The sequence below is a fragment of the Leptonychotes weddellii genome, unplaced genomic scaffold, assembly GCF_054177405.1.
Source record: "Leptonychotes weddellii isolate Sample4059 unplaced genomic scaffold, ASM5417740v2 HiC_scaffold_5249, whole genome shotgun sequence".
Taxonomy (NCBI): domain Eukaryota; kingdom Metazoa; phylum Chordata; class Mammalia; order Carnivora; family Phocidae; genus Leptonychotes; species Leptonychotes weddellii.
The window spans coordinates 1-11,084 of NW_028020139.1; the positions used below are offsets into that span (position 1 = coordinate 1).

The 11,084-nt window shown below is 59.3% G+C and overlaps 1 protein-coding gene across 6 annotated transcripts; it reads left to right on the forward strand.

Annotated features, from left to right (window-relative positions):
- Positions 1-24: 24 nt before the first annotated feature.
- On the forward strand, positions 25-11,078 carry LOC102749584 (ankyrin repeat domain-containing protein 24). Of its 6 annotated transcripts, XM_081811052.1 has the most exons (17): positions 25-117; positions 940-1,026; positions 1,131-1,261; positions 1,340-1,428; positions 2,363-2,427; positions 2,930-2,987; positions 4,597-4,667; positions 4,859-4,965; positions 5,143-5,333; positions 5,823-5,851; positions 6,474-6,554; positions 6,693-6,800; positions 7,504-7,548; positions 7,665-7,763; positions 8,735-8,807; positions 9,046-9,164; positions 9,341-11,078. In XM_081811052.1, the coding sequence occupies exons 1-17, from the start codon at positions 79-81 to the stop codon at positions 10,955-10,957; spliced, it is 3,009 nt and encodes a 1,002-aa protein (XP_081667178.1). In that variant the 5' UTR covers positions 25-78; the 3' UTR covers positions 10,958-11,078. The 6 variants fall into 6 exon arrangements, with proteins under 6 accessions (XP_081667178.1, XP_081667179.1, XP_081667180.1 ...); XM_081811053.1 differs by lacking the exon at positions 940-1,026; XM_081811054.1 differs by lacking the exon at positions 940-1,026 and having other exon boundaries at positions 5,146-5,333.
- The last annotated feature ends 6 nt before the right edge of the window (positions 11,079-11,084 follow it).

Below are 11,084 nucleotides of genomic sequence, written 5' to 3' on the forward strand. Positions count from 1 at the left end.
GCCCCCCCGCCCCCCACCCCCCTTTCGGCCCGGTCGCCTCCCGGAGCACCGAGCCCGGCACCCGGAGCCCTGGCCGCCATGAAGCAGCTGTGCGTGTGCGCCGCCGCCTCCTCCGCGGTAGGGCCAGGGGAGGGGGCGCGGGGGCGGGCGGGGCTCGGGCCCTTACTCTCCCCTCCCCACTCCGCCCCTCCCCGCCCCTGGCCGCTCCCGGCCTGGACCCCCGTCCCAGACCCGGGAAGGACCCGGAGTGAGGGGGTCGCGGGGCAAGGGGGCAGAGGTTGGGGGATGGGTGGGACATTTGGGGAGACATGGGACGTTCTGGGAGGCAGTTTTGAGAACAGATGGGAACACTGGAAAATTTAGAGGACATATGGAGGGACAGTTTTGGGGAATAGTTTTGGATGGGTTCGTTTGAGGGGACAATTTGGACTATATTTTGAGGGATCATTTTTCGGGAAAATATACTGACATTTGGAGAACAATTTCAGAGAATATTCAAGGGATTTTTTTGGAAGGACATTTTTAGGACAGATGTTGGGGTCATTTAGGGGGATGGTTTTGGAGAAACTTAAGGAATTTGAATATGACATTTTGGAATGCATTACATGCTAAGTAAGGTTTTTTGGGGAACAGATCTTGGAACATTTGGGGGACAATTGTGGCATCTTGGGGTCCGTTTAAGAAGGATGAATGACAGAGGACAGTTCTGAAGGACATTTAAAGGGACCCTTTTAGGGGCTCCTATGGGAAGATCTTGGAGGTGGGGTGATGTTGGAAAGGGGGTTTTCACTAAAGGACCGGCTGGGTGCTGATCTGGGGGAAATTTAATAGGATGATGCTGGTAGTGGGTGTAGGATGGACCTGGGGGCAGATGCTGGGGGATGCAGACTGGGGGGATGCTGTCTCAGACCCCCTCCCCAGGACTACCTCCCCCTGCAGCTGTGGCTCAGCCCCACTGACCTTGGCTCCTGCCCGCCCTGCGGCCCCTGCCCCATCCCGAAGCCGGCAGCCAGAGGCAGGCGCCAGGCAAGTGCCCAGGGGCAGGTGGAGAAGCCTGGAGCTCCGGCCAGGGGGGGCTGGGAGGGGGCAGTGATCGCCTGGCCCCACGACCCTCTGGGTGTGCCCTGCAGAGCCAGGAGTGGGGCAAAAGTGATGAGCGGCTGCTGCAGGCCGTGGAGAGCAACGACGTGGCGCGGGTGGCCGCCCTCATCACCCGCAAGGGGCTGGTGCCCACGAAGCTGGACCCCGAGGGCAAGTCCGCGTGAGTGCCCACGCCCTGGGAGGTGTGAGGGACGAGGCGCGGCCATCCTGCAGCTGATCCCCAATCTCTGACCTCCAGATTCCACCTGGCTGCCATGAGGGGAGCAACCAGCTGCCTAGAGGTGATGCTGGCTCATGGCGCCAACGTCATGAGCACGGATGGGGCAGGTACTACCTGCCGGGCCTGGGGGAGGGACGAGGAACTCAGACCAGGTGCCCAGCCTGGGGTCCAGTGGGGCCCTGCTCCGTGGCTTCGGTGACCTGGGGAAAAAGGGGGAGTTCCTTTCAGTGCTCCCAGGAAGGCACAGGGACATGTCTGGCTGCAGTGCCCAAGGAAAAAGACTCTAGCTGGCACCAATCAGGGTCAGTCGACAGCTTGTGGTCAGGGAGTGGCCAGGACTCAGGTAGTGGTTAAGTCAGAGGAAGTAGCTGGAACAGAGGAGTACCTGAGCTTGAGAAGTATCTGGCGACAGGAGACTAGCAAGTAGAGGTTAGGGGGTAGTATCTCAGGTATGTTGAGTAGCTGGAGCTCTGGGAGTAGCTGGGACAAAAGGAGAATCTGGGTGTATGACTTGACTAGGGCCCTGAGGGAATATCTGAGATAGACTGCACGGCCAAAGGGGATAGTTGGAGCTCAGGAGGTAACTAGGCGTGGGGCATAGCCATGTCTGAAGCTTTGGGGCAACGTAGGAGACAGAGCAGCCGGGATGTGTGGAGCAGCTGAGGGTTTGTAGAGTATCAAAGATGACGGGGAAAGAGTTAGCCCGTGGAATAGCAAGGGTTTACAGACTGGCGGAAACATATAGGACAGCTGGATTCTGAGGGGCAGTGGCGTTGAGCATATAGAGTAGCTGGGGACGTGGGGAGTCACTGGGGCAGGAGGGCTTGAGGAGTGCGTGGGAGTGGAGTGTAGGCTGGGATGCAGACTAGCTGGAGCTTGGAGAGTCTCTGGCCACGGAGTAGCATGGTTTGGAGAAGTACCTGGGGTTTGGGAACTTACTGGACGCGGGGAAGCTCATTACAAATAGTTGACACAGGTTTGGGGAGTGACCAGAAGCTCCTTGAGTCTGTGGAGCCCAAGCAGACACTCCGTGCCTTTCAGGTTACAATGCCCTCCACCTGGCCGCCAAGTATGGGCACCCACAGTGCTTGAAGCAACTGCTACAGGTCATTTACTGTCTTGCATCAGATACTCCCTCAACCCTAGATGCTTCCTTCCTCTGGCTCCTCCCTCCCTCCCAAGTTCTAGAAATCCCCAAGCCCCTAGATACTCCCTGAATCCTAGATATGTCTTAACCTCTTTGACTCCTGAGCCCCAGCTACTCCCTGGACAACCAGCTACTCCCTGAGCATCTGGATACTTCCCACACCCAAGATACACGCCCAGTACCAGATTATCACCTGAGTCCCAGCTTCTCCCCAAACCCTAGGTAGTTCTTAGGCACAGTCACTCTCAGAGCTCCCACCCAGCCCCTAAACCCTCAGCTTCTCCCAAGCTCCCAGCGATTTCCACTTTCTCACCAATTTTCATAAAAGCCAAGTCACTTGGGGGCCCATGAGGAGATGGGGGAGGGAAGAAGTGCTAAGTCTAGGAGCCTGAACTCTGGCACAGCCTAAGAAGGGGCAGTTCCTAGAGAACCTCCAGTGACCCGCACCCCTCCCCCCACAGGCGTCCTGCGTGGTGGATATTGTGGACAGCAGTGGGTGGACGGCCCTGCATCATGCAGGTGGGTGCAGCCCAGCCTCGCCCTGCCCACCATGACCCAGAGGGTGCGAGCCTGGGGATTCTTCTACCTGGGGCCCTGGGGACCTACCATGAACCTTCTGCTTCCTTCCTCCTCCTTCCTCACCGAGTTCCTGCTGTGTGCCAGGCCCTGGGGCTCAGCATTAATATTCAGCAACCCTTTGAGCCACAGACAGTCACCCCACTGGACAGGAAAGGTGATTGAGGCTCGCCCACAAGAAAGTAGGGAAGACCCAGGCTGCCTGACTCCAAAGCACAGCCTGATGTTTGCCAGGCCTGGGTGACAACCGTGGTGACAGTCTTGGGGTGGGGGGTGACCAGAGTACAATTTCCTTTGACCAAATCCTAGGGGATCTCAGGAAGACCAAAGGTCCAGGCATCCTTAAAAATCATTAAATCTAAACTCTTTCATGAGGGAGGGGAAAGGACGCACCTGCCAGAACCAGATCTCAGCCCAGCATCTGTCCACCATGCCTGTGAGATTGGGGAATGACTTTCACTAATGACTCAAGAAACGTCTTGACCTTTTGGGAACACGGAATACATTTGTGTTTGCTTTGGGGTTTTTTTTTTTTTTTTTAAAGATTTTATTTATTTATTTGAGAAAGAGAGAATGAGAGACAGAGAGTATGAGAGGGAGGAGGGTCAGAGGGAGAAGCAGACTCCCCGCCGAGCAGGGAGCCCGATGCGGGACTCGATCCCGGGACTCCAGGATCACGACCTGAGCCGAAGGCAGTCGCTTAACCAACTGAGCCACCCAGGCGCCCCTGCTTTGGGGTTTTAATCACTGGTTAAGACTTCCCTGCAGTTGGAGTATGCTGCCACCTAATGGTAGTGATGCCTTTGGTCACACTGGAAGCGCACTAGGTTTTTTCATTCAATAAATATCTGAGTTCCTGCTATGTGTGTCAGGCTCTGTTCTAAGCATGGGGATTACAGCAGAAAACAAAATGCCATACCCCCTCAGGCACACAGCAGGTCATCATATAGAGCTTGTTGACTTTTCCAGGGACCCCCCCTAGCATGAAACGCTTCCTCCTTTCTTTACAGCTCTGGACATGTACACTGTCTCCCACTTCCTTGACCTTACCATGCTCTCCCCCACTTCACAGCCCTTGCCTACTAAGAAGACTCTACCCTCCCCCTTTCACCTTCAAAACTCAGAACTCAGACCCAACCCCAAGAAGCCTGCCTAGTCTCAGCTGACTGTCTGATCCATCCAGCAAACATTAACACTCTGTATGAGGTTTGGTGCGTGGCAGGTACACAATGCTAGTTAAATCAAAGAGAGGAAATACATAAACATTAGTCAAAAGTTCCACCTTAAGAGGGAGCCATGATGGAATGTGGAAAGAGCTTGGGACAGCGGGTTAGCAAACCTAATCATAGCTCTGTCTCTGACCCTACTGGCTCACCATGGACCTGGCTGGACCTCAGTTTCCTCATCTGTAACGTGGGAGTCATACCTTTGCCATTGCCCTCCCAGGGAAGGTGGGAACTTCTCATGAAATAAGGAATAAGAATCACCGCAGGCAGAAAGCCCCCAGAAAATATCTAAACCTTGCCCTACCTACCCTCCCTCTTTTTTCCAGCGGCCGGCGGCTGCCTCTCCTGCTCAGAAGTGCTTTGCTCCTTCAAGGCACATCTGAATCCCCGAGATCGGGTGAGCCTCTGGGATCTTTTGGGGAAGATGATGTATTTGAGGTACACCGTCACCAAGTGGCAGCATCCCAGGCACCCTTTAAAAAGTGTGAGAAGGTCTGGAGTGAAGTTAAGGGGCACTCATATAGGCTTCCCTACCTCCCAAGATCTGCCTCTCACCTTTTGTCTCATCTTTCCCCTAATTCCCACCAGTCAGGTACAACACCCCTTCTCATAGCGGCTCAGATGTGTCACACAGATTTGTGCCGCCTTCTCCTGCAGCAGGGGGCAGCTGCAAATGACCAGGACCTGCAGGGCAGGTGAGTATCTCCCCTCCCAGTTAGTCCATTGTACGCCGTGTGACCTTGGGCAAGTCTCTTAACTTCTGTGGGTGGGGGATCTAGCTGACCCTCCCCACCCACCCACCCAGCCTGGGTGTTGAGGAGGGCTTGGGGGTGTGCGAATGTCCTTGTTTCCTCAGTAGCCCCCTCTCCTAGTAGGACAGCCCTGATGCTGGCCTGTGAGGGGGCCAGCCCCGAAACAGTGGAGGTGCTGCTGCAGGGTGGGGCCCGGCCAGACATCACTGACGCACTGGGCCAGGATGCTGCTCACTACGGTGCCCTAGCAGGAGACAAACTCATCCTGCACCTCCTGCAGGAGGCAGCCCAGCGCCCCTCACCACCCAGTGGTATGCAAGCCCCTCCTACGCAACTTCAGGCACCCCCCCATCTCCTTCCCAGCAGTTTCTTGTCACCCCTTTCCCTGCTGTAGGTAGTTTCAAGGTATCTCTATTGGCTGCATTACGGGAGGTTTCATGTTTCCCCTGATGCTACTCAGAACAGTTTCAAGGAGCCCCAGAGCTTTTAGATTAATCTAGGGATCCACTCTGCTTTCCTGGGCCATCCTTATCCTTGGATCTTTGCCTTTCCTAAGAATTGGCACCCCTACTTGCACCATCCCGGAGGTGCCACTGTCCTCCCCTTTTGAGAGTTCCAAGGGCGCTCCTATTAAGCATCTGCAAAAGTAGCTGAGTCCTACTTTCAAAGTCCTGATTCTTGGGGAATTGGGAGCCCACCCCAGCCATAAGTCCCCTCACTAGTGTCCTTCCTAGGGCTGGGAATGGAGCCCCTAAAACAGAGTGCCTGACCCTGCTTCCCTCTCTTCCCTGCCCTCCTAGAGGATGACTCAGGCGAGGCATCATCTCAGGTATGGATCTCTAAGCAGTGAATGAGTCCCCTCCCCCTGCACACACCGCCCCCCCCCCATTGCCCCAAGCTTTATGGGAAGAGAAGGAGGAGATGGACTTCTGTCCCAGGGTTATGACCTAGGAAGACCTGTTTGGGATGAATGCCACCTTCAGGGTATGCTGCCACCAAGCGACAGCAGCACCCACAGCATAACTCTCAGGACTGGGTGAGAACACTGCGGGGATGGGGCCAAACCATGGGGCTGGGGTGGGCTGGTAGAGGGAACTGAGTTTGGTGAGGGCTGGTGTAGGTCAGGGAAGAAGGCAGGTCTGGCCTGTTTCTCTCTCCCGGCCCTACAGCATCTCAGCTCCACAGGGAAAGGGAACTTGTAGACAATCTGGTCTAGTACCACGTACCAAGGCACAGAGAGGGGCAGAGAGTGAAGCATAAGATCTGGAACTCTCAGGAAGTATGGCCCCTTCTATGCTGGGATCAGTGAGGACCAGGGAGAGCCAGGGACTTGCTCAGGGTCACACAGGAAGTGAGGGCCAGTTTGGGGCTGATGACAGCGGGGCTGGGCTGGCATATTTGGGTGGGAGGCTGGCATATCCCCCATGTGCCCCTGTCACCCCTTCCCTCAGAACTCTGTGTCCAGCCATGAAAAGCGAGGGGCTCCCAAGAAGCGGAAAGCACCTCAGCCCCCTGCCAGCATCCCCGTGCCGGTGAGAGATGCCCCGGCCAGGCCATGGCGGGGAGGAACAGGGGCAGGCAGGAGGGGAGGAAGCTCTGGCTCAGGTAGTGGAGGGGACAGCCCGTGGGCCTCACGTGAAGGTGGTGGGTCCCTGCGGCGGGGGGAACAGGATGACCAAGATGCCTACGAGGAGATCACGCGGCTGCGACAGGAGAGGGGTCGCCTGCTGCAGAAGATCCGGGGCCTAGAGCAGCACCAGGAACAGAGGAAGCAGGAGGTGAGGGGCCACAGCGATATGGGCCTAAGACTAAGCCCGGGGTGGGGTGCAGTTTTGCGGGGAAGACTCCCCTTGCCTCTCCTAGCTCCCGCCTCCCTCTCTCCACCCGCGCTTATTCTGCTCCAGCCACACGGGCCTCCATGCTGTTCCCCCAGTGTTCCAGGCCTTGTCCTGCCCCTGGGCCTTTGCATGTGCTGTGCCCTCTGCTTGGAACACTCTTCCCCAGATGCTCCTGTGGCTCCCTCCCTCTTTTCCTTTAGGTCTTTGCTCAGAAACCACTTGCCAAAGACACCTCCCTTGCCTACCTTATTTAAAATTGTCACAGCTCCCACTCACTTCCCAGTTCCCTTTATTTTTATTCGAAGCACTTAGTGCTATTGGGCATGCCATGTATTTTATTCACGTTCACCCATTTGACTGTAAGCCCACGAGGATAGGCATGGTTGACCATGACTGGCTCACAGGATTCACCTGATGTTTATTGGAAGAACGGGTATTTGAGTGAGCCAGTGAATGAGTGGCCCCAAAACAGGGTCTGACACTCAATAAATCCTTAGTGATGAGTCAGGGGGCAGAGCAGGGTGCTGGGTGCGCAGTAGGTGCGCAACCACTGTCTGTGGTGGGGATGGGGGGCTACTACGGAGGTGGGGTGGGGACGACCCCCGACCCAGATTCAAGCCCTGTCCCCCCTTCTTCCCACCAGCTGCCAGAGGCAGAGGCCAGCTCCCTCCACAGCCTGGAGAGACAGGTAGGCGGCAGGTGCGGAGATAGCCAGCCCCTCAGCCGCCCGTGTTTCCTCCCGGAGGCTGGCCGAGCCCCATCCCCCCACCCCCCACCACCCCCCCGCTGCCGCCCTCCTTCCAGGTGCAAGAGCTGCAGCAGCTGCTGGCTGAGAAGCAGGAGGAGAAGGAGAGCCTGGGACGGGAAGTGGAGAGTCTGCAGAGCAGGCTGTCCCTGCTGGAGGTGGGCGGGGGCGGAGCCTGGGGCGGGGGCGGAGCCTTGCGGGCAGGGGCGGGGCCTCGCGCGCGCTGTGGTTACGGGACAGCCACACCAGTGTTAGGTACAGACTCTCCCACGCGAACACACAACAGTCAAACCTACAAACGCACCGTCACAGACAACACACCCACACACGTACGTGCACAGTGGACACGTCTCCAAACACGGAGCCGGGACACACACAGATGAGCAGCCGCGCTCACGCACGCGTGGTCTTGCACGTTAAACGGGTGAGCACAGCAAGCCTACTCCCACATGCACGCCAGAAATACTGGCGCCCACACAACAGACGCTCCTCCGTCCCACGCGGACGACACACCCACAAACCCATGCACACGCACAAGTATTTCCCCCAATACGTGATTACACAAACATCCGTGGGCACCTGGTGCTCACGCGCACAGACCCACCTATATCCACAAGCACGGCCAAAGCAATCACACACACAACAGACTAAAACACAAGCACAAAATCACACACGGTCACAGGAACTCACACGGGAGGGGTGGGGGGCCACGCGACACCCCCGTGCTCACCACAGACCCCTGAACCCTGAGCTCTCCGTACTCACATGCAGACACCCTCAGCCCGACGTGACCCCAGTGCAGGATCCCAGACATAACCCTGTGAGGACACAGCCCCGCATCCCTCTCTCCGTGACCCACACACACAGGCCGCACATACACCCCCAGGCATCGGGTTACGGTCACACATTCGCGCAGTGGCTGGGCTGTTCCCTGCCCTTCCGGGGAGCCCAGCACAGCCCCACAGCACACAGGTGGCACTCAGCAAACACTGTGGCCCAGACGCGGCCAGTCTGATGCTCCTGGGGAGCGATGGGGACACGTGGATTCCCCTGTCCTCTCTAGATTCTTGGGGGCAGGTTTGGGGCTGGGAAGGGGGTAATACTGGTGCCGGACCCTGTCCCCCCCCAGAATGAGCGGGAGAATACCAGCTATGATGTGGCCACTCTGCAGGATGAGGAGGGAGAACTGTCTGACTTTCCAGGTGAGCTCCCACCTCCGTCCTCCCTCCATGCACCCCTGTCCACCTTGTCCCTGGGGCCCCTGGAAATGGAGCCTTGACCCACAGGCATGGAGAGAGTTTGAAGCTGGGAGGGAGGTCGGCCCCCACCCATTATTCATTCCACCTGCTTGCCTTGGGGGCTCTGACCCCCTGCTCCAGACCCCTAGTTCCCATCCCCTGTGGCCCAGGACACCCGGGGCTGACTCTGTGCGCCCACCAGGGGCCGAGGCTCTGCTCTCCAAACGGCTAAGCCCCTCAGCCCAGGAGCTCTTGGCCTCACTGCAGGAGCAGGTGGCTGCACTCACCAGACAAAACCAGGAGCTGATGGAGAAGGTCCAGGTGGGGAAACTGAGGCCCTGGAGGGTGGGATGGGGACAAGTCTGAGGACCTGAGGGATTGTTCCCCGGGGAGGGGTCAGGGTGGGCACACGGCTGAGTCTGTGGGCAGGGAAGGTGGCAGTGCCACTCTGAGCCCCCATGGCCACAAGCTCCCGCCAGCTCCCCACTACCTCCCAGATCCTGGAGAGCTTCGAGAAGGACGAGATGGAGGTGAACGGGTCAGCCGAGGTCATCCCTCTGGCCCTCTATGACTCTCTTCGGGCTGAGTTCGACCAGCTCTGCAGGCAGCATGCGGAGGCTCTGCAGGCACTGGAGCGACAGGAAACGTGGGGCGCCCCTGGGGAAGAGGAGGCAGCCGCTGGGGAGGGCAGGGGCATGGGAGGCAAGACCACCAGGAACGGGCCAACGAAAATGGAGCTTGACGGTGCCACGGCTCTGGGATCCAAAGTGAATGGAGCTGAGACCACAGACGAGGAGGCTACAGGCCTGGAAACTGTGGAAGCAGCTTCTGTGGGGGCTGAGGCCACAGAGACAAAATCCACGGGGGCCGAGGCCACAGAGACAAAACCCACGGGGGCCGAGGCCACAGAAACAAAACCCACGGGGGCCGAGGCCCCAGAACCCGAGGCTCTGGAAGAGGGAGGAAATCCAGAGGCAAAGGCCACGGGAGCCAAGGCCACAAAGCTGAAAGCAGAGGAACGGGAAATGAGGGCCAGCGGAGCAGGCGGCGTGGAGGCCGTGCCTGCAGGCACAGAGACCACACATGTGGAGGCCACATTGGTGGGGGCTGCAGTCCCGAGGGCCTCCCCGGACCCGGTTCTCCACCCTGGTGCTGCGGAGGCCTCCGAACAGCTGCAGGCAGAGCTGGAGACCCGGATTCGCGGCTTGGAGGAGGCACTCCGGCAACGGGAGCGGGAGGCGGCCGCCGAGCTGGAGGCGGCCCACGGCAAGTGCCAGGCCGCTGAGGCCGAGGCTGGCCTGCTCCGGGAGCGGATGCGCCAGGCTGAGGGCGGCGGAGCCGCTGGGGGCGGTGACATGGTCCAGCTGCGGGCCGCCCTGGAGCAGGCCCGGGAGGACCTCGGAGTCCGGGACGCCCGCCTCCGGGAGCTGGAGGCGGCCTCAGCCCGGCTGGACGAGGCCCGGGCTGGCCGGCTGCTGGCCGAGGAGGAGGCCCGGGGCCTGCGGGCAGAGCTGGAGCAGCGGGAGGAGGTGCGGCTGGAGCAGAGCCGGGAGCTGCAGGTGCTGCGGGAGCAGCTGGCCACGGCCACGGCCGCCGGGGAGCGGCAGCAGGCTGTGGCCGCCGAGCTGGGCCGAGCACGGGATGCAGCTGAGGCCCGAGCGGCTGAGCTGTCCGCGGCCTGCGAGGAGGCCCGGCGGGGCCTGGCGGAGCTGCGCGAGGCTTCCGAGGCCCTGCGTCAGTCGGCGGTGCCGGCCTCTGAGCACCGCCGGCTGCAGGAGGAGGCCCTTGAGTTGCGGGGCCGGGCGGCCAGCCTGGAGCGGGAGGTGGTGGCCACGGGCAAGGAGGCCGCCCGGCTGCGGGCCGAGCTGGAGCGGGAGCGTGTGGGGGGCGTGGCCAGCCTGGAGCACGAGCGCATCGTGGGCGCCTTGCAGGCTGACGTGGCCCGGCTGGAGGGGCAGCTGGAGGAGCTGGGGCGACGGCATGAGAAGACCAGCGCCGAGGTCTTCCAGGTGAGCGTAGCCAGGCCCCCGGCCAGCACAGCCCGGTCCCAGCCCAACCAGCAGCCACTTGGCGGCCCGACCCACAGCCAGGGTTCCAGTCCTGTAGACACCTGAGCCTGTTAGCGTTTCTGGGTGGATGGCTGACCCTGAAACTGTTCTGAGCTCTGGACATCTCAACTTGTGTTATCTTTTCTTAAAAACCTTTGGCCATTTTGACCCCATCATCTTTCTTTTTCTTTTC

Coding starts and splice junctions, on each gene's coding strand:
- LOC102749584 (XM_081811050.1), top strand. CDS start 856: ATGGACCTGGGGGCAGATGCTGGGGGATGCAGACTGGGGGGATGCTGT. Junction 2,428..2,929: donor GCTTGAAGCAACTGCTACAG/GTCATTTACTGT, acceptor CTCCCCCCACAG/GCGTCCTGCGTGGTGGATAT. Junction 9,165..9,340: donor AGCTGATGGAGAAGGTCCAG/GTGGGGAAACTG, acceptor ACTACCTCCCAG/ATCCTGGAGAGCTTCGAGAA.